The sequence below is a fragment of the Epinephelus lanceolatus genome, chromosome 14 (genome assembly GCF_041903045.1).
Source record: "Epinephelus lanceolatus isolate andai-2023 chromosome 14, ASM4190304v1, whole genome shotgun sequence".
NCBI classification, from domain to species: Eukaryota; Metazoa; Chordata; class Actinopteri; order Perciformes; family Serranidae; genus Epinephelus; species Epinephelus lanceolatus.
The window spans coordinates 36,344,948-36,367,362 of NC_135747.1; the positions used below are offsets into that span (position 1 = coordinate 36,344,948).

Sequence of the window (22,415 nt, forward strand, 5' to 3'; positions counted from 1 at the left end):
CAGGTGCTACAGACGGGAATCAATCCAGCTGCATTTCAGTTAACATTCATAAACTGATTCATTTTATAACCATAATCTGATACTCCTACACTTAAAGCACAGATTCTGCTTCTGCAACCATTTAACTCAGTAAGTGGTGACGAAGAGGTTAAATGTAGCCAAAAATAACTGACATTTAAGTGTGTAACTGTCAAGTTACTGCTTAATTGTGACATGTTCACACTTGCCTCCAAATTAACAGGAGTGTTTCAAGAGCTTGTTGAGGAATGAAGGTCACAATGAACTTGTGTGTTAAGATTTTGGATGTGCAGTCATTAATGGGAACAACGTTAGCAGCCAGACCATGCCTTCGTAAACAACCTGCACACTACTGCAGACTTGCAGGTTTTATGAATGTGTGAAACCAGATACCCACTATCAGCCACACCAGTACCAGTGACACACTACAGAGTAAGAATGCAGATACGCCAAGTATTGACTTTGCTGGGGCAGAAGTTATTTTTAAGCCTAAGTGCATACCAGGGACAGCAACTGCGGCGAGCACCCGTTCACTGAGAGAATGGACGTCCAAAACAGAAGCCTTACATGAATTCTTTAATACATTTAACTAAATATAACAGACAATGACTTATTGCATAGGACTTTTATTCAGACAGCAGTTTAGATATTCACACATTTCTCAAAAAGTTTTAAAAAACAATTTCACAGAAAGTCAATCAACCCATCAGAGCCGAAGTGCTTAGTCACATTTCCCTTCAAGTGGAGGTACAAAGGAGGGGGAGAGGAACACTAGGGGCATCTTGCACAGCAACACACTGCAAGAGAAAAAACACGAGTATGAGAGCATAACCTGCAAGTGTTTACAAATCTGTAATGCCAATTAATCAGACATCAGAACAAAAGTTTGGCCTAGTTGTATATTCAGTACATGTTTTATCAACCTACTGCGTCACAGTATACAGTCACATTCCCTCCAGTGAACTGCCTAAACATTTCTCCTTTACAAGTGCAAGTGAACACTGAGGCAATGCCAGGCAGTTAACTGAGCCGCTGAAACATGACCCGAGCCTCACAGCTGCAGGCATGTTTCACGTGAGCACAGGATACTTGTGCCAGGTTTGTCAGAATACATTTGGCAACAGTGTGCTGCCTGTACAGGCACACAAACCGAGCGTTCAACTTCTGTTTTATTTAAAGTTTAGGAGAGGTCACACCTAAAGCCAAATACAAGACTGAACAAACACTTCTGGTGAACCAACTGCATTTTTTAATTTACCAACCCATGCATCTGTGTGCATCAAGGAGCAAATTTTAATTTATATTGTGCATTTCGCCTGTTTGCTGGAAAAGACCGGAAACCAGCACCAAAATTAAAATGCAGTTTTACATTGCTCTGATTTTACTTAATTAAAAAACAGAGGTGCACTGGTGTTCTGGTCTGGTAGTCCAGCTAGATGAATCAGTAACAGCTGAGGGATACAAACGACCCTGCACACAGATGTTATACTTGCAAACCAGCTGATGTGAAAATACAAATAAAATGTGACACTTACCACTCACACACAAAATGGAGTATTTAAATCTTGAATCCAAGCGCCCGCATGCAATCTTTGTGCGCCTCGATCAGGTCTGTGCAGCTTTCCTCTCCCTTCTCAATGATGCTGGTGGAAAAATAAAAAAACAGGACATTAATAAATGGTTTCACTTGCAGCAAGGAAAGCTGAAGTCTCTCTGGACAGGTACTCACCAGGCGTCCCTGACTTTCTTTGTCTCTGGACAAGCACAACATGGTTTCAGTGGCTTCTGCTCAGGGGCCTCAGTCACAGACTCCGGGCCAGCAGCAGACACGGTCGACATCTTCAGGCTGAACTACAGAAAGAGGAAATGCTTTAATTCACTGGAGCAGATGTGGGATTAAGAGTGGCACAATCTCTAAAAACCTATGCTTATTCTAATTTTACAGCCGATTTAGGAATTCAAGATGGGTCACAGTCTAGTCACAGGTGTTTCACATTATCCCAGCTGATCAGCCCACTTCCCACATGGAAGGTAGGATGAGCTGAAGGCCTGTGTGCCGACAAGACTAATTGACGTTTTCCAGGAAAAGCACAAGTGGTATAATAATGCAGAGCAAAGGGAGTATGGTGCAACAAAACTGATGTGGGAACGCTAAAAACAAAATCAAGCATGGCAGTTGTTGCCGCACTTTTACCACCCACACTGACAGTGATGGAGGCTGGACTGATGTAACACTAGCTAAGATGACAGCATTAACTCTTTGGCGCACACACACGGACCGTGCAACACATTAAGTGTATTTTAATTTATACGATAATACACGAGAAAGTGATGGGAACAAATGCATAACCACCATGTGCTTTGTTTTGTTATGCTTTAGCAGCTTTAGCTAGCAGTTATGACACCTTGCATAACACTTACGCCGGCTAACATAAGTTAGCTAACAGTGGCTAACTGATGACATTAACGTTAGATCGTTATCTAACGTGCCATGGCGGACATATGACAAGGTTAAAGTAACACCAAACAAAACGTTACCAGTTTAAAAGAAGGGCTGAGTAATGCTGCGACTAAGCTATGTTATGTAACTTACTTGAATGGAGGTCGGTGGTACACGCTAGTGAACGCTTCACCTTCAAAAGGGAACCAACACGGTTAGTACAGGCTCACGTTGCCGTTTTATACGCGCTCACGTGATTAGAAGAGCCAGCGGAGGCTTCTGGGTAATGTAGTGCTTTGGTGCAAAAGCGGGAAGAGACGGATCAAGCAAGAAGCAATTAAACAATAAAGTAGTTAGCTCGACAAATAGAGACCAGAGCATCTCTAAATGTACGGTAAGTTTGTTGAATTCATATTGTGATATATTTTTAAGGACAAATTGTGTTTTCCTGTTGAATATAAAGTATTATTTTTGACTTTGAGAACAAGCAACAAATCTCAACTCAATGTCCATTTAGCTAAAACTTAGGTTAGCTGTTAGCTTGTAAGCTAACGTTATGGTAATTTTCTCAAACTCTCTTGTCAGATTATACTCTCTCTATAGATAAATATCATTCTTTTCTATTTCCCTATTTCTGTTAATGGCAAACAGAAAAGATATTACACCATTTTGTTACTAACGAACAAAAACACATTTCCAAATTGGTTTTACATCACTTATTAAATTGATGAACACTGTATTTATCAAACAAAACTAGATCAGCAAAACTTTAAAAATAAATCTGTAAGTGGTTGTAAGTTATAAAAGTTAACACACAGTAACAAGTATAATTCTTTTAACAGACGCTTGATGTTTGCCACAAAATAACTGCATTGTTGAGACAAAATAAAGTTTAAAAGACACACTTTTAAAATTAATTTGAAAAATATATAAATCAATACAAAGACATGTTAAAAATTTACTAATATCATGAAAAACTTATATTTCGGGGTTACATGAGTTCATTATGTGTAGCTTCAAGAGCGAAAAGAAAGCAAACCATGATAGGATTTAGAGATTTTATGTTTTCTAAATGTAAAATTTAGCCATAAAAATACAAAAACTGACAATGTACAGAAAATATTTTTTTTTTAAATTGCAAAAATATATAAAGGTGAATGACATGTAGTGAAAAAAATATGGGTAGCAGACTCTCATAAATATGTCTCTACTTTTCAGTGAAAGTGAATTACTGTATTAATGACTTAAACTTAAAATTGTTGACCTTAATTAGATTTTTGTTTGAACCGCACATATATTATTAAGTGGTATTTTCAACTTCATTAAATTATTATTATTATTTTTAAATTGGGCATACTATAATTTGATTATCAGCAAGATTCAAATATTTTAGTCAGTCAGGTGGTTAGCTAATATGTGCATGCTCACATCATCAAATCTGTTACAACGGGGTCTTCTCGGGTATTTTTGAAGGGGTTTCATTGGCCTTATCCACCATATTGGATACCTCTTGTCTGGCACTCTGTGAAATTCGGTGCTACCAAAAGGTGAGTAATTTTTTTTTATTTTGAGGTGTGGTTTTTGTTGTAAATGTTGCAATGTACACAAGAGTAATATGATTTCAGGTAAAAGGTTCATCCTCAGAGCTGCAAATTGATGGAAGCTAGCTAATAATAGCCATGTAGGTTAGTACTTTTTTTTATATTTTAGAAACAGTATTTAGCTGTGTCAAGTCCTGCGCTGCAGTTTTTCTCCACTGTCTGCAAGACTCAGTCATGATGGGAATTACTTATTGGCTCTTAGTTTTGACCACAAACACCATGTAGAAAATCCTGATTTTTTGTGTAATTGTAATATTGAATGCTGGACTGTAAGCTATTAGTTTTACAATTATGTTTTAGTTCTGTTAACAAACATCTTGTTTGGTTGATCATGATAATATTAAAGGTTGTAATGTGGTCTCTGAACTACAGGTGGCTTACAGATGGATCTGATAGGATGAGAACATTTCTATGACTTCCTGTATATTCTTTAAAGGCTGCTGGGAGCTGTCCGACTTGATTTTTTCACCGCCCCCTGCTGTTGCTGCCTGATCATGTCCGCTTGACGCAGTTCATCTCAAATGAGCTTGGTGTCTGGTGTGTGGGCGTGGGCATGGCTCCTCTCCTGGCTCCAGGTCCTTCCAACACAACACACCTGCCTGCGATCAGCTCATCACTTCCCTCAGCTCATACACCTGCCATCCATCATCATCTCTTCAGTATGTCATCCCCAGCTCTTCACACACTCATCACCAGACTGTCATTTCAGCCTCACTCTCAAGTTCACTCTTGTGCCTGTGCTTGTGAAGTTATAGTTGCTGTGTTGTTGTGCTCTGCCACTCACCGTTTCTCCTGTGTCGAATCACCGTATGAATCACCGTATGCTCCCCTGCCTGTTCACCTGCATTACCTGCCCCAGTATGATGTGTCAGTATGTCATAAGCCATGAATCTAACAACAAAAGCACAATATTTTTCACATTGCTAACTTCTTTTTATAGTGAGCCTAAGTTCAGTTATATTGACATGGTTTCCATGATCATGGAAAACCTAGAAAAGTCATGGACTTTGCAAAATCTTTGAAAGTTTTTTGAAACATATGTAATTTTTTTGTGTATAATGAAGTTACAACAATCTTTAGTGGATAACCGTCCACGTAATGTAACACAACGGCAAATTTATTTTTTGTAGCTGCTGACATAATGTGTGTCTCGCTCTCAGCGTATGTCAGTTAGCTGGAATTATATTTGACTAGAGTTTGAATGTGATATGTTTGAATAACTCCAGACAAGTGGGGCAAGTAAAATAATGTGACAGTGTAATTTAACATGTAGGGTTGTGAATCCCAAAGTTTCCACACCTACGCCCCACAACTTTTAGATTGTCCTGCATATTTTTAGATGTAGCAATTGACCTGGGCAGGGGCGTCAAAAGGATTTAAGGACATTTAGGGCTTAGCCTCGACCAATGTTGGGTCGTCCAGGGGGTCCTACCCTGGCTTTTTTTTTCTTTTGATTAACAAGCTCTATTTTGATGCTTTTTAATGAACTCTGGCACCAAGGTGTACAAGTGTTCATACGTTGTACTGATAATTAGAAAATAAAGAAATTAACTTCAACTGTTGTTTTCCAACACCCTCAGCTCCTTCGGCAGACATCACATTCTGTGCTGTAAAATATAGTTGCTGGTGGGAAGAGTATACATTTAGGTGACTTGGGATTTTTTTTAATATGAAAAATGTTCATTTTCTGTCCTACAGTACTGAAGATATGTGTTTTCACATGTCTACTGGGTCTGAGGTGCGTCAGCACAGCAAAGCAGTGCGTAAGCAGTAACACTGAGTCACTTATTCTAGTTTGAGGGCCAGCTGTGTGCTAGATAAATGAGCAAGTAAGCATATTATTCTTTTGCTCTGTAGATGTACACCTCTGTTTGAAACACACTTCACTGCAGTCTTTGTGCGTTACATGAGATTAGAATCCATACAGTGTGACACAAAGGCAAGCAATGCAACATAAAGAAGTGGCACTGAAATACTTTATAATTCACTCCCAGTTTATATACAGTCTGTCTGTTTTGATGTTCCCTGTAGAAATCTGCCCCCTGAAGGAGGAGAGGTGTAGAGCCACAGCCCTGACTGTCTGCACCTCCTCATCCTCTCTGCACAAAGCAGCGTGGAGGAAAGCAGAAGTGTAAGTACTCTTTGATCGCTATGAGCTTTTTAGCAAATTAATATTCCCCCATGCACTACTTTATTTTCCAAAACTGTGTCCTTTGTTGGAGCAGAAAACTTCTCACTTGCCAACACATAAAACAATAGAAGGCAACACTCCAGAAAAAGCTGGATTGTGATCAGACCCACAGCCACACAGACAGGTCTGTTATTTTAGTTATAATCTACTTTCCCTGAGCAGCAACTGTTTAGTGTACCTTACAGACATGAGCACCCATTTATTCAGACCATAGGCTGTATAAAATAATGGCCATAACAGCCGTGATGTCACCTGTTGGTTTGTGAACTCCAGTTTTGAAACCTCGAGGGTGGAGATAACCCTAACATGAGCTGCTAGCTTGGTTAGCAGGGTGTATTTACAGCTATAACTGTGATAAAGCGAATTTTTGCTGGCAAAAACAGGCTCAAAATCATTGAAACAAAATGTACTTTCTAGAAAAACTGACCATCCAACTCTTTATATATCCCTACAAAACCTCTGAGAGAGGAGGTCAGGATGGGTGGTTTGGTGTTAAGAGTGTCTGACCCCAGACAATGGTTTGCAACAGTAAATATGGGTAACTTAACCAAATATTGTTGTTGCCTGTACTTAACCAGATTGTAGTAGTTGCTGGGGGCGGCCTTTCACATTGTTTCTTGACGCAGACGGCAGAAAGGTCGCTGGTTACGTTTAGGCAATGAAACTACTTGGTTATGGTTAGAAAAAGAGCACTGATGTCACTACAAAATACGGCTTTAAGTGGCACAAACAGGGCTGGAAAGGAATGCCACAAATTCCACAACTGATGTTGTAGCTAGTTGGTCTTGAACACTGCTCTCCAGAGTCAAAGTCCAGTGTTTGCTGGATCCCTCCACCTCCCACCAACTGACTTTGTTGCACTTTAAAGTACATCCATTGCTCTGAGCATCTAATGATGATGCGCTTGGGTTTACATTGGAGTTCATGGAAAGCCTGGTGCATCTCACACAAAGGCGTCACTATAATGACGCCAGGGACGCTGCTCAAATGGCAGATTTTGATGCAAGGGCTGTGAGACCACGCTGACGAGTTACTCGAAGAAAACTGCTACGGATATGACGTCCAATATTTTTCCAAACAGCTTTGTCCTGTTGAGGGTCACAAGGAGCTGAAGCCTATTTCAGAACAAACATTATCAATTAATTAAAACTTAGGGTGCTTTCAGACCTAGAGTTTTCTCCCTTGGTCTGATTTTGTCACAAAGTTATGTAATTGCCTCGAGTTGGTTCATGTTCTCACGGCAGCATTTACAAGCGGACCAGATCAAAAGCCTTGTCCTGATCCTGCCTGTGATATTCGTAAATATAGCTTATATGTAAGCGGGGAAAGATTTACTGTACTTCTCTATTGCAAAGGATCTTTCACAGGAAAATAGTCCAAAGATATGAAAAAAGCAGTAATCCCATAAAATGTCCCTCACATTATTAGACACATCTCTTGCACTAAGCTGCCAGTAATTCACCTCATCCACTGCCGTGATCTCTCAGTTAATCCCACCATGCTGCTACATCCTGTAATATCATATCTATTTTTCATTTTTCAAACGTTGCTGCGGTCTTACTAAACCTTCCAAGAACATGGAGAAAAAGATCCACCTGAATTAAATCGCAATCGTCCACTTCGTAATCCTTGAAATTAAATATTTCAGCTACTGTTTAGTTTTGTTTTGTGACTGATGTGACAAACAACAGAGGAGGAGCTGGCTCCGAGCTGCGAGCATATGTCTAGCATCAGGTAACACGGTACAGTGTTTAATTACATCCCTGGTAGAGATGGCCCTCACTGAACTTGTCCCTGCACACGCTGCCAGATGTCTCGTTCACATGACAATTATTGTGATCCCCTCTCACACACGCACGCACACACACGCACATGCCATTGTCTTCAATATTAATGTGAGCTGGACCTTACCCTCTTGACATGGCTTGATTCATGTGGGGATGAGACACAGATACTGAATAGTTGATGAGCTGGTAGAAAAAGAAAAGAAGTGGAGGGGTGGGGTGGGGGCAGAAATAGAGAGAGGCAGACAGAGAGGGAGGGTGGGAGGGAGCAGAAAGGCGGGTATCCACTCACATCGCTCCACACAGCTCCAATAAGCCCTGAGGTTGTGAGCCTTGATGGAAAATTACCTTGTGACCACGAGGGGAGGTCAGGACTGGTAGAGTCAGACTCCACTTGTCCTGAGAAGAAGCAGCAGCAGCAGCAGCAGAGGGAGGATGGCCTGTGCGTTCGGCTGATCACATCAGAGGGGACCAGAGTCGGGTCATGGAGAAACTAAAGGGTCCCGCTGCGGGATGCAGCACAGCCACCTGTGGATGGAGAGCTCTGCTTCTCCCGCAGCTGAACCGCCAGTCCCTGTACGTGTACGGCAGCGAGATGGCCGTGGAGCAGGAGTGCATGAGGCAGCTGCAGAGCGGAGTCTTTGTCATCCACCCGTTCAGCCTCATGAGGTATTTCATGTATCTGATAGATTCAGGCCAGTCCTGCGCTCAGAGCTCCGCCTCTAGTCTCTTTAAAAGTTGTGCAGGTTCTGTAAGTTTCTGCAGGTGCTTCATTTTGCTCCAGGGATTAATAGAGTATCTTCCCTATTTTGCTCCATATTAGAGCTGATTGGTGAATATACTGATTAGTTGATGAGTAGAAAAATATCTGCAACTATTTGGATGATGAAAAATGGCACACTTTGTCTAGTTTCGGCTTCTTAATTTGACAGATTTGCTGTTTTTATTTGTCTTTTTCTGCAGTAAACGGAATATTTTTAGGCATGAAGAAAAAACAAGCATGTTGATGATGACAGTTGAGTTTGTTAAGAAATTGTTTTGGCCATTTTTTCTGTATTTGTGACATTTTAAACAATTAATTGAGAAAATAATCACCAGATTTGGTTGCATCCCTGCTCCATGTTACATGCATGTACTAATTAGCATTAAGCATCAGTCGACAATGCAGTAAGTGACTATGATTTGTGTTGCACCTCAAAAAAAGACAAATAGATGCGGTATAATTACTATAAAATGTAGAGGGCAAGTAAGCAGTGTCCCAAAAGAGCAATTAAAAGTTGATGATTAGAAAAGGAGAGTTGAAAGTGATCACCACTCTTGAAATTCTAGATTTGTTCCAGGAATTTTAGGATGATACTGGAGGATTTGAAGGACAAAAACCGGTGGATCAGGTTTGGTTTTGCGTCATCCATGCAGTATTGTTATTATCACTTTGTAAGGTGATCAGATGGAGTGAAAACAGAGAGGGAATGAAACAATTGGAGATCACAGAGCAAAGTTATTTGAGCCTGGCAATCGAACCCCGGCTGAGGAGAAGTGCAGTTACAGTATCAGAGTATTTCGTGTGCATAAATCAGCTTGCCTTACCGGCTTGCAGCTTGACTGTCTAATGAGTCCTTTTGGCAAATGAACTGAGACTTTCCGCCACAATCCTACATGGAAAACAACATCTAAAGCTCACTCTGAAGTCACACATATGTTTTTTTTGTGTGTGATGTGTTCCTGCAGGAGTTACTACATCATGTGCATGATGGCCATCACGTTTCTGAACCTGATTGGGATTCCCATGGAGATAGCGTTTCTGGATGGGAACAGCGGGCTGGCATGGGAAGGGTTTAACGTGTTTTCAGACACGCTGTTCCTGATAGATGTGGCTCTGAATTTCCGTATGGGCATCATAGCAGAGGACGGCGAGGTGAGAGTGGCTGTACTCTATTTTCAGACACAATCTGGAGGACCATAATCCCTGCGCAGACAAGCACATACAATCCATCTCTGCCCCATCTGTAATCTACTCAATACACGAAAGGCTAGATTAACAACCCCCCCCACCCCATCCCATCCTGCCCCCCCTCTGCTCCTGGACATGGGCAAGTTTGGCACCTGCTGTTTGATTTTATAACAGGGATTATGATGTATTGGATAAATGAGAAGTATAACATTTCCAATTAAGTATTATGCAGACTATATCCTGTTTGTTTTCATCAGCTCATACCTTGTGACCTCTGTCTTGCCAATCACAAATGGCACATCTGTGGTGTTTTTTTCCCGGCCGTGGTATTTACTCTGGATGGCACAAACATCTGGTTTTGCCAGATTTATCCTCAGCTGGTTTCTGCCTTGTTTCAAATATTCATGTATGTGCTTCATGTATGTGCTGATTTTCTCCGAGCACGCTGCTGATCTCATCCGACACCACTGTCTCCCTTAATCTTGGACAAACTCCCAAAATATTGGTTCAGTTCAAGTGTTAAATTATACATCTGATCGTGTCATGCGCTGCGCAGCATCTTCATCCATCTGCTCAATCTGCTGCTCTGTTCTCTTTCACAGGAAGCTATTCTGGATATCAAGCAGATCCGAGTCAGTTACCTGAGGACGTGGTTCATACCGGACATCATAGCTGCTTTCCCCATCGGCTACATTCTGTTGTTTGCGGTAATAATGAACAAACTGTTGGAGCTGAAAACAGCAAACAGTGTGCTGCAGTATTTATCAAAACAGTTTTCATTAATGGAGTTAGACATTAATGATCCAGGTACATTATATGTAAATTAAAAAGTGTTTCCATATTGGCATAATTGGAGAATAAAAGTAAATGATTTTCTTTTAATCTCAGCAAAAGCTTCTTTTGTTTGTAAAGTTTGCCTTATTTTATGTATTTCATTTAACTATGATTAATGATTTTGGTTTTGCATTTTAATAATTTTAATAATAATTTTAAATTACAACTTCTAGGTCCACTTAAAATAATAGGGCACATTTTCATTCGTCATACCGAACAAACTGTTGAAGCAGAAAACAGCCGGCAGTATGTTGCTTTATTTGTCAGTTCACAAAACAATTATGCACTTAGTTTTACATTATTTGTTCATGGTTTATAATTAGAAACTTATGTAACACTCAGAGCAGCAAGACAGTGTTTTACAGACAATAACTACTGAGGAAAAGGCACCAAAACAAAAACACATAAGATGATTTTACAAGGTAGATTTAATGAGAATTCGATGATGAGAGTATATTTAACTTTAATGTCATTGCACAGGAAATCGAACATAATACATAATGTACATATGTATTGAGGTAATAAATATAATAAACAGTAAGGGTTTAAGGTGTTAATATACAGTAATAACAGTATAAATCATTATTTGTCACATCATACAAGGTACAATTCCAGTGAAATGTGATCCTGTCAGCTCCTTTAACTTGTGCATTATAATTTAGTCCTATTTCTGGATGGTTTCTGGTTGTGGAATGATTTAAGTGTAGTTTTGGGTGCAGTCGCTTCTGTTGTTTTACAAATTAAATCCACCACAGACTAAGAATTTTCCTAGTCGACCAATAGTCATCATTTAGGGCCATTAGTCGACTAGTCTCCTGCATGTTTACGATATTAATTTAATTATTAATTGATATATTTTGGTGGTTTGAGTTGAAGGTGTGAGAAAGAATAGTATCAGTAATATTGTTAACACTGTGCTACATTACAGAGAAATACAAAACCGTACTAATGAACCTTCATTAATATAGGCCTATATTTTATCTACAAGTGCACGTCACACACTGAGCGAGCCGCCTGTTAATGACGCTGTGGGCTAATGGGCATGTAGCTACTTCCATGTTTCAGATGATACGTCATGTTTGTAGTCGCCCAATGAAGATGAGTTTACATATCACCTTGGGTTCGTCCTTCACCTTCTCAAAATGATCCCACACTTTGGATTTCCTGCCCAACATGTTGTTAACTAGCCTGTGGAATAACTGCAGGTACCAACCCTGGAAATTAACCTGACTCCTGTCTGACTGCTGAGTGTGGACACTTCCTGTGTCTGTCCTTTCAAATTAAAGTCCCACATGGTCCAGTCATATAGGTTTTGATTTATTTTGACAAGGTGCAGCTCCTAATAGAGTTTCACATTAATTTGTTTGTTTTTTTCTAAGCAACCAATGAAATCTTGCCAACTAATGACCTTTCTGGTCGACTGATACTTGGTCAACTATAAGGGGGCAGCTCTACCACAGACTCATTTAATTCATTGATGTCTTCGGTGGTGTCGACAGTGCTGTTATGGAACACGCTCCAGAGTCTGATTGGCTCTGTCTATTGCGTCACTTGGGGCATGTGTCATATTATTTTATATATACATATATATATATATATATATATATATATATATATATATATATATCTTGGCCTCAACAAAATGACTGAATGGTTGCTCAACCAAAAGAGGAGAGGAGAGTTCACAGACTGTTGAGTTGATTTCCTCATCCCATTGAGCGACCCGCAGCCACAGGCCACCACCGTCCATCAGCAACCACAAAAAGCACCGCTAACGTTTGTAAAATAGACAGAGTATACATTTAACACAAGTTTAGTGGAGTAGCAAGTTGTATTTAAGAAGTTAAATAAAATAGATTAAATGAGAAATATGCTGCTGATAACTGATCCTCTGTATTCTTTTTTCCCAGGACTTACAATACCACAACGACGACAACCCCTCCAAGACCAACAAGATGATGAGGATACTGATGTTCGTCCGGATCCTCAGCTTGATCCGGCTGGCTCGAGTGTCCAGACTGGTCAGGTTCTTCAATGAGGTGGAGAAAGTAAGTTCAAATACCAGAAAAAGTCTTCAAAGCTCACCTTTGAAATTCAATCAACCTTAATGTCCTACCTGCAGATACCTTACTAGACCTGGCATCCGATGACAAATCTGACTTTGAACACTTTCCATGTCGTTTGTAAAACAAGAGCTGACACGCTGCTTCACGCTCAACCTGTGTTTTGCATAAACAGAACTTGTGTTTTTCTAATTATCCAAACATTGGATAACAAAATTTAACCTTGATGTCATAATGAAACACAATATGTCTTGGAACAAATCTTGCATGTTGCATAATGTATGTTGTCTGGAATTTGTAACTCCAAACCTTTAATCAGCTTCTGGCTGCTGAAATAAACGGTTTCTGGTGTATGTTTTGGTGTAGTGGCAGAAACTGGAACCTGCTGCTTTGGGAATAAGTGTTTTGAATCTGATTTATTGATATTACGCGGATAAATCGGTTTACTTAACTAATCCACAGTGAGATTTCGGCATGTTGAGCCTCCCCCAAGTGAAGTTAATCTTGGCTAGCTCGTCCAACACATTTCTCTGCCAGGTCGTTTTTAGTCTTCCAGGTTTTATTTTGCCTTGACACTGTCCAGCCATCAGTTGCCTCAGCTTTATTACAGTAGTGATGTTCTTGCTTTGGTTGTTCTGTATAATTCCAAGGTTGTGGTCTTGTCAGGCCAGAGGATGCAACATGACCTTCACAGGCATCTATTGTGGTTTATTACAACCTGGAGCGGTACATCAAGGTTGACTTGACATTGCTATGATACACAGTAGATGGTCCCCTTGTGTTTAAGCTATATTGCTTTGACCTCCAGAGGTTGTGGAGTTTAGAAACGCACCTTAGGGTATTCTTTAATCTTGCATTGATGTCCTTTTGTGTCCTGCTGTCCTGAAATTCTCCACCAAGTCACATCACTGAAGGTGTTGATGATTGTGACTTGTTTGCTGCAAATATTTCAAGCTTTTCTTTCTTTTCTTGTTTGTTGTGGGTGCATTAAATCTGTCACTGCAACACATTCTCACTCTGAACTTGTCAAATACTGACACTTGGTCAATGGACCATCACGTCAAAATGTGATGCACTAGGTACCCCTCCTGTGTCAATTTTGAACGTTCATGGACAGCATGTCAATTTACACTTGTTACATGCATTGTCTCTTTTAAAATTAACTTCTGTTTTCACAGGAAATGTACAGTTTTTGCTTGTTAAATGCATACGGTCTTTCTCAAACTAAACTTAGAGTGTAAGTACAGAACTTCATAGTTGTCTGGAGCGTCAACAAATGACTGGGTCGTGTCTAGGGTTGCAACAGTATGAGATTTTCACGATACAATAACTGTCTCCGAAAGTATCGTAGTTTCATGGTATCATGGTATTACAGATCTTTATTATTATCAGTCAGAACAACTGTTTAAGGAATGAAGACGAGATGGTTATTGTTGGTTGAACAAACGTTTTATGACTATAATTGAAACTTGAAACCATTTTGTGAATGGAAGTATGTGGAAAAAGTCTCCCCTTAAAAAATAAGTAAAATTAAAGGGACATTCTCCATCCAGTTGCATTTTCTTTTCAATATTGTAGATAAGCAAATGTACACAGTAAGATAATCGTAAACTTTTACATCACAGCAAACCTTAAAACTCGTGTATCGCTGCCTCCCTAATCGTATCATATCGCCACCAAAGGGTGCCCCTGTATATTGATGCCAACGGGCCATTGACCAAGCATCTGTACTTTACAAGTTGGGAGTGAGACCAAGTTGGTTACTGTTGTTTTTATTCAATCAGCTGTTAGGTAATGTTAGCTCAGGAAGATTGTTTTGAATTGGAAACAGACAGCTTTCAACTCCCCGAACTGTTTTCAAGCGATAGTATTGTTGGCACCACTGTTAGAGAGCCCAACAATTTTCACAGTTACTTCTGTTGTTTCCCCTGTTCGCAGTTGCTGTTACTGGAGATATAAACTGCAAAAACGTACATTGATATTCTTTGGTAACTAGGCAACGCAATCATCAGAAAAAAATGTTGTGGTTGACCACGGATATGTTACATTTGTATGTTATCATGTAGTGGTTCCCAACTGGTCCAGCCTCGGCATCCAGATTTCTCCTCAGTCATTAGTTCAAGTACACACAGTTTAATACATTCAGCATCATACCTGTGCTTGGCCATGTCGTTGAGCTAGTTTGCTGTCTCTGTGAAGTAGCTGTCTGTTAGTCAGTCACTCTGTAGCAGGAAACAGCACTTCAGAATAAAAGCTCTGTGCCTGAAATTCACTGTACATAAAAATTAAGTGTGTTTTTTACAAACTTGACATGTTTGCGAATCACTTTTGGACCGCAACCCACCAGTTGGAAACCACTGATGTAGGGGATACGTTTAAATTTTGCGTTTCAACAGCAGTACAGTAAATGAGTGGTTTGATTGCGGTCAGGAAAAGATGATGTTTTGGCTTGAAATACCTGCTTTTTGTGGCACTATCCCGGCTGGAAACACAGCAATGGGTCGCTTAAAAACATCCCTGTTTGGTGGCTTGAAAAGCAGCTGGAAACACAGTGATGACTCACTACAACACAACCAGTTTTGTTGTTTGTAGGATTCGTACAGGGATCTGCAGCTTGGCAGGCGTCTGACCAAGGTGACACACCATCCACAATGCCCTCCACTTCCTGTTGACTAAGTCAGCTCATATACTACACCATTTTAGAAACGTTGACTTGATACGTATGAAACGTGCAAATGTAACATTTCTGTAGTTTGCAGACACATACAATATCAGCATTTTCTTCTGGCGACATAAACATGGACCTCAGGTCTGCTCAATAAATGAAACTGTGTCACCATGATTTTTAACGTTGTTGTTGTTTTCAGTTCTCTGTAGGGAGTTGAATTTTTAACAAATCATAAGTTACTATAGCTTAGCAAGTAAGAAAACAACACATACACTTGCATTAACATGAGATATTTTTATGTTGAGCCATCAGTGTGCCAGTGAGTGAATGCATATGTACGGATTATATACTGTACAGATCAGGCTTATGAGAGGACATGGTACATCCTCGATCAGGCTTAAACCCAATATGCTGCTGTAATATCACACACATGTCTGGGACGCCCTGCAGTGTGTATGATTTCTGTCCCAAATGCCTTCAAGTCACATGTTTTCTCCTCATCTCTCCTTGACAGGTGTCAAATGCAAACCTGGAGGTGGTCCGCCTCTTCTTCCGCATCTTGTCTCTGTTCATGATGATCTTCCTTCTGTGTCACTGGAATGGCTGCATCCAGTATTTTGTCCCCATGCTGGAGGAGTTCCCCTCCGACTGCTGGGTCCGCAAAGAAAACCTGATGGTAAAACTACTTTAACAAAACTTAAATAGACAGAGTGTGAGTGATGATGGTTGTTGACAGTGGTGGAAGGTAACTAAGTACATTTACTCAAGCAGGTATTTTCCATTTTATGATACGTTATATTTCTACTCCACTACATCTACACTACACAAAATGTTCTCCCAGAATGCCACTGTGATCGTGAAGTACTCCTGGGGAGTATTCCGAGCGCTGTCACAGATGATCGCCCTCTCCTATGGCTCCATGGACGCACCAACAAGTGAGAACTTTATAGATTTTCTTCATATGCTGCTAAAAAAAGGCACAGGTGTCACATTCTCCCTCAGATATAAATACCCACCATTTCCACAGCAAACGAGCTCGAGTGTCGCTGTCTTGTTCCTCAGATTATGTTGAAATGTGGATCGTCATGGTCAGCATGGTGTCCGGCTGTCTGATGTACACTGTCCTCGTGGCTAACGCTACAACCATGATCGCCAACATTGATCCAGCGGCCAAGGAGTACAAGAGCAAGGTAAGACAATACCTCTCGGTGGTATCAATCAATCAATCAAACTTTATTTATGTAGCACTTATCATACAACCCTAACACAACGTGCTTCACACAAAAGTCAAGGCTTTTTGTTGTGCGTAATGAACTTACAATGCTTTAAAAGCGTATGCCTACATTCTTATGTTGCCACATTGTTTTTTACACTTGGATGCGGAAATTAGTTTATAATCAAATGCATTAAGAAAGCCAGAGCCAGACTGATATACTTTAAGTGTTTGTGTGACTGTGCCAGTAGTTTGAAGTACCTTTTCCAACTATCAGAAATTGCAAAAGGTTGATAAATATTTCATTCAATAATTAGCATGTGGAATAAAATATACTATACAGTTCAATTTGTTTTATATGTTGTGAATGGGGGCGCAGCACGGTGGTGTGGTGCTTAGCACTGTTGCCTCACAGCAAGAGGGTTCCTGGTTCGATCCCGGGTGTGGGAGCCCTTCTGTGTGGAGTTTGCATGTTCTCCCCATGTCAGCGTGGGTTTTCTCTGGGTACTCCAGCTTCCTCCGACAGTCCAAAGACATGCAGATTGGGGATAGGTTAACTGGTGACTCTAAATTGTCCGTAGGTGTGAATGTGAGTGTGAATGGTTGTCTGTCTCTATGTGTCAGCCCTGTGATAGTCTGGTGACCTGTCCAGGGTGAACCCTGCCTCTCACCCAGTGTCAGCTGGGATAGGCTCCAGCCCCCCGCGAGGATAAGCGGTTAGAAAATGGATGGATGGATGTTGTGAATGGTCTTGAAAGAATTTTTTGTGGGTCCTTAAAAAGTCGTGGAAAAGGTTGGATATTTTGTCCAGGAAATTGTGTGGGAACCCTGTTAATAACTTGTTGGCATTAGGACTTGTCATGATTAGTCGATTAGTTAGATTATTCTGTGCTCTTGGAAAACAGTCATCAAAAATGAATAACATAACCCCCACAAAACACCACAGCTATCATCAAAAATCAACAAAAGAAAGACCTATGGGGGTCTCATTTATAAACATTGCATACGCACAAAACGAGGCCTGAAAGCGGCGTACGCCACTTCCCACGCAAAAGTTGTGATGTATAAAAGCAGACTTGATGGGAGAAACATTGACCCATGCTTACGAACATTTTGGAGATGGGAAATTTGGCGATGCAGATGGTGAGGTAGAAGCCTGATTGTAGAAATTGTGTAATATTTTTTGGCGCATGCTATTCTTGGCTTTTGTCCGTGCGTATGTTTTTAGTTTGGATGCTCTGCACTGTTTTATAAATGAGACCCCTGGAGTAGGACACCTAGAATCCCATGGGTCCTTAAAACCCTTGAAAGTTTGTGAATTTTTAGAAAGTTTTTTTTTTAAATAGACGGATAGACTTGGGTCATTACAAGTGCTTAAATTTATATATTTTGTGCAAGAATAGAAATTCTCTGTCTCTAGCTCGCCTTCGTACCTGATATATTGTTTTGCTGCTCTGTGTTAGAGAAGGCAACAGAGCTCATACTCTGCCATCACTGTAACAAAGTTTTCACACATTCAGTTTTCATTCTTTGTAATTGTTGTCTGTGAGCTTCTGTAAAGCCTGCTAGTTCTCATTTTAAGAGTTCTGTGTTGTAACAGGAACTGACCGTGATCAGTGTTTCAAACTATGCCATGTTGTGTCCTTGAATTTGAGGGAAGTGAGCCTGGAAAGTCCTTGAAATGTGTGGGAACCCAGTAGAGTTGAAACTTGCTTTGTGAATTAAGAAATGTTGGAGAAAGGACGTGTTGAAACTTTTCATTTTAGGCTTATGTCTTCATTTCCAGGGTGAAACCTGACAAATCTTTTGTCATGAAATGTGGAGATCATATAAAATTGCATAGTGAAAACAAGGCTTTGTGACTTTATACAGATGAGCCGTTTGGAGCACTACATGGCCTTCATGAAGCTCCCACCAGAACTACAGCTTCGCATCAATAATTACTACCAGGCTCGCTATGGAGGGAAGTGGTTTCATGAGAAGGACGTCATGGACACGGTGTCCTCTGCGCTCAAAGAGGTACAGCTGTGGTTTGTTTCTTAGGAACTTAAAGATATACAATTGCTTTGGGTTTTTGTTCACCTTATTTTGATAATAATGTTATATTTAATCATCTTAATATTATTGTGTATTTTTCAGCAAATCCTGATGGTGATGTGCAGCCGGCTGCTGAGAAAAGTGCCAATGTTTCAGAGCAGAGACGAAAACTTCATCAACGCCGTCCTCCTCAAACTGGAGTATGAGGTTTTCCTGGAGGGAGACGCCATCGTCCGACAGAACGTCCCGGGTGACCGCATGTTCTTTATTGACCACGGCCAGGTCCTCATGGAGACCGACTCCTACGAGAGGGAGCTTTGTGACGGAGACTTTTTTGGAGGTGAGTTGTAATTATTCTGATTATTTGAAACATCATCTAGTGATGTGAGAAGGGATTTCCAGACAAGTAACTTGAAGTGGGAGAGGAGAAGAAGTGACAGAACATCAGTACCAGTTAAAGAACATTGAAGCATTGAAAAATTACTTCTACAAAACTGAGCAGCAACAGAATTATTGTCCCTTTAATTCACAAAATATCATATTTTCATATTTTCATAAAAATTATTTTTGGATGAAAATGGTTCCATGAGTAGCTGCTTAAAAATCCTTGATCCAAGTTGCAAAATTGTTGTCAGAGAGGTGTCAACAAAAGCTGCTGTATTGGAGAGCTTTATATGCTGTTGTCTCTGTTAAGGACCAGACACAACAAACCGAAGGCCGACTGTTGTGTCACCTCACGTCGCCTGTGTCTGGGCCAAAATGTTGAACTTGAACACACCACAAACACTACAGCCAATGGCCAACTAGCACATATGCCCTGTGCCTACGAGAGAGATAATAACTCTCCACAGCAGCAGGTGGCAGTTGTCTAAAATTATCTTTCAAAAAGGTAAATGAAAGACCGACGGGATGGATTCAGGTTGCTAGGTAGCCAGTTAGCATCAACAACACAACCTGATGTTGAAAGAATAAAGGATATTTATGGTGCTAAAGAGGTCAATGGCCAAAAAACAACCTTACCTAATATAAAAGGTTTGTTTTGATCTCACTCCCTCTCAATTTTAGTTGTTTGTTTACTTTCCTCACTTCTGTTTTTCTTCTTGTGCACTTAGCTCAATATATTCTCATAGAACGCTTCGTATAATAACCTAATAAAATGAAATATGCACCCACAACAGTTTGTATGATATCCTACAAATTTGTGCCCCACGAATGACGTTATGTCCTTAATGTACAGTTACGTAATTGACGTAAAGTTATGGAGGTCAGGTTTAGGAAAAAAAAAACATGGTGAGGACGAAGCTTAAAATGACTTAAAGTTCACTCAAAGTTCACACAGATCTGAACACGTGACTCCAGGGGAAAATCCCAGGTGAAAGTCTGTTTTTTGTGACCCATCCAGCACCCCAACCTGCCTGCTTACAAGCACTCGAGGCTGCTTCTTTGTTTACTGCCATCAGTGCATTGGTCATGTGATTGTAGCCTTTCAAAATACATGGCATATGTACTGCTTTTTGCTTTTCATAGGAAAACAGACGGAAAATTTGTGAGAACAGCCTGCTGAATTGAATTGCCAATCAGAGTGATTTCTCTTAAGAATGGGTTCCGCCTTTAATTCAACATGCTGAAAGAAAGCCGACGAGGATCGACACACTATAAAAACTAGGGTGACGGACGCTCACCAACGGCCCGACACTGACCGATGGTCGACCTTGTGTGTGATGTCTCACAGCCCTTAAGGAAATTGTGTCAAAATCTGCTGCTTCTGTGTCTCACAAAACAGTTGTACTCTGGATAATCCTGGTTTTTCACTGTGGTAGTTTTCACTGGAACTACTTTCGACCTCAGAAACTGTTCCTGTGAAACAGCTGACAGCTTGTTCTCTGGATTACCTACAGTAACAGGGATAATGTTTCCAGGAAAAGATGTTGCTGTTGTCATTTTGTTTGATGCTGAGACAGATAATAGATTAAAAACCTGGACAAAAAAACCCAAATTATATGCATGACTAGATACCACAAGAGGTACAGTAGGTGATTTCATTTTTGCGGTTTGTGTATATAAGAGGCTGTAAATGGTTAAACAGGGAAAATATAAAGCTTAAACAACCATCAAGAGGGTGTTTAGTGTGTTAATTTATTCACATAAAATGTACTTTTTGATTAATGACAATTTTACGCCTGTGAAATGGAGGTAACTGATCCATTCTTTCACACTAATACTGGACCCTTCTGTAGATTTATTTGCAAAGGTGTGCATGACACATTCTTTAAAAACATCACTGTCAAACCGGAGCAAATAAATCTATCTTTTCCAATTTGGGGGATTTATTTAATTCTCAGGCTTTAAGTGGGAACAGGTCCTAATCTTTTTGGTAGCCAACCTCTGCAGCGTTTAGAGCTAAGCAGGCTTCCCGAAACAACTCAGCTGAGTCTGGTTATTTAATTTAGGATTAATTGTCAGATCTCATCCCTGTCATTAGGGTTTACTCGCTCATTAACCACGCTCCTGTGGCTCCCTCTGTGTGTGTACAACAGAGACATGCGTGCTGACCAAAGGCAAACATCTGGCCACAGTGAGGGCGCTGACCGACTGCCAGTGCTTCTCTCTCTCCTGGGACGACTTTCAGGAGACGCTGGAGGGCTTCCCAGATGTCAAGAAGGACTTAGAAAAAATGGTTCAGCTCAACTCAGACGGTGGACTTGTGTAAGACCAAAAACAGTACATGGGACTTTTTTACTGTACGAAAAGGACAAGCGATGGAAATATATCCAGGATGTTTAATGTGATGATGTGATGGACAATGAGACTGTGACTCGTGTGGACACGAGTTGGACTCTTACTCACTGATGAGATGGACAGTTTTAGAGCATTTCGAGGGAATAATTATTCAGCAATAAACAAAGACCTCAACACTAAAGACGGGTCAAACGTGTAATCTCTGCTTCCTTGATTATGTTGCAATATAGCATTGAGGTTTGGAAAGTCAGTGCACACTGTAGTGACTAAACGAGAGAGGATACATAAGCCTTAAAGGGAAATTCTTGTTTCATGCAACTTAGGTTTTGTTTTCATTGTTTTAGCCATCATTCCTGTCAATAAAAACAACGCTGTTCTCTCTAGGTAAATTGCTATGCTCTGGGAGCATGGCAGCATTGCTAAAACGAAAGTAAGACCTTCAACTAAAGGCCTTTGCACACGGAGTCTGTTTTTTTCTGATGCATTTTTTTTTTATCTGCCATCTGAAAAAACCTAAGTACAGAAACCTTGCACACTGATTCCAATGCATTTTATTGTTCTATACGGTGCGAAAATTTGTGTGCAAAGGCTTTAACTTTACCATGTCTCATCTCGTCATGAAAGCAAATACATTAACGTTTTGATAAACAAACACAACATGTGCCACTCTGCCCCTCTCAAACGTCTACTGAAATTTAATCTCCTTCATGTTGCCGTGCTCGGTTTCTGGCTTTTCAGACACTAGTGGCTCCTTTAGTAACATAATATTATGTTAATCATATTGTCATGTTGCTTATTACTAATGCAATACAAGCTGGATTTAGTGCTGTGACGCTGTCGGCACAGATTGCTGATGTATGATTAGGGCTGTCAAAA

At 40.4% G+C, this 22,415-nt stretch overlaps 2 protein-coding genes across 3 annotated transcripts; one reads left to right on the forward strand and one right to left on the reverse strand.

Moving 5' to 3' along the window:
- Positions 1–628: 628 nt before the first annotated feature.
- Positions 629–2,722, reverse strand: cox17 (cytochrome c oxidase copper chaperone COX17). Its single transcript, XM_033616577.2, has 4 exons — positions 2,612–2,722; positions 1,748–1,869; positions 1,554–1,661; positions 629–815 (listed from the first exon to the last, which is right to left on the reverse strand). The coding sequence occupies exons 2-3, from the start codon at positions 1,855–1,857 to the stop codon at positions 1,577–1,579; spliced, it is 195 nt and encodes a 64-aa protein (XP_033472468.1). The 5' UTR covers positions 1,858–1,869; positions 2,612–2,722; the 3' UTR covers positions 629–815; positions 1,554–1,576.
- Positions 2,723–4,497: 1,775 nt separating this feature from the next.
- Positions 4,498–21,717, forward strand: hcn5 (hyperpolarization activated cyclic nucleotide-gated potassium channel 5). 2 transcript variants are annotated; one of them, XM_033618056.2, is made up of 11 exons: positions 4,498–4,718; positions 6,091–6,190; positions 9,763–9,949; positions 10,588–10,692; positions 12,730–12,867; positions 16,065–16,226; positions 16,392–16,485; positions 16,613–16,740; positions 18,636–18,782; positions 18,903–19,140; positions 21,338–21,717. In XM_033618056.2, exons 1-11 carry the CDS (start codon positions 4,613–4,615, stop codon positions 21,508–21,510), a joined length of 1,578 nt encoding a protein of 525 aa, XP_033473947.1. In that variant the 5' UTR covers positions 4,498–4,612; the 3' UTR covers positions 21,511–21,717. The 2 variants fall into 2 exon arrangements, with proteins under 2 accessions (XP_033473947.1, XP_033473948.1); XM_033618057.2 differs by lacking the exons at positions 4,498–4,718; positions 6,091–6,190 and adding an exon at positions 8,401–8,703.
- Positions 21,718–22,415: the final 698 nt, after the last annotated feature.

Excerpts from the sequence above, each read along its gene's own strand:
- cox17 (XM_033616577.2), bottom strand. The coding sequence starts at position 1,857 with ATGTCGACCGTGTCTGCTGCTGGCCCGGAGTCTGTGACTGAGGCCCCT. Across the intron at positions 1,662-1,747 it reads AAGAAAGTCAGGGACGCCTG|CATCATTGAGAAGGGAGAGG; the intron begins GTGAGTACCTGT and ends TTTTTCCACCAG.
- hcn5 (XM_033618056.2), top strand. The coding sequence starts at position 4,613 with ATGGCTCCTCTCCTGGCTCCAGGTCCTTCCAACACAACACACCTGCCT. Across the intron at positions 10,693-12,729 it reads GCTACATTCTGTTGTTTGCG|GACTTACAATACCACAACGA; the intron begins GTAATAATGAAC and ends CTTTTTTCCCAG. Across the intron at positions 16,486-16,612 it reads CTCCATGGACGCACCAACAA|ATTATGTTGAAATGTGGATC; the intron begins GTGAGAACTTTA and ends CTTGTTCCTCAG.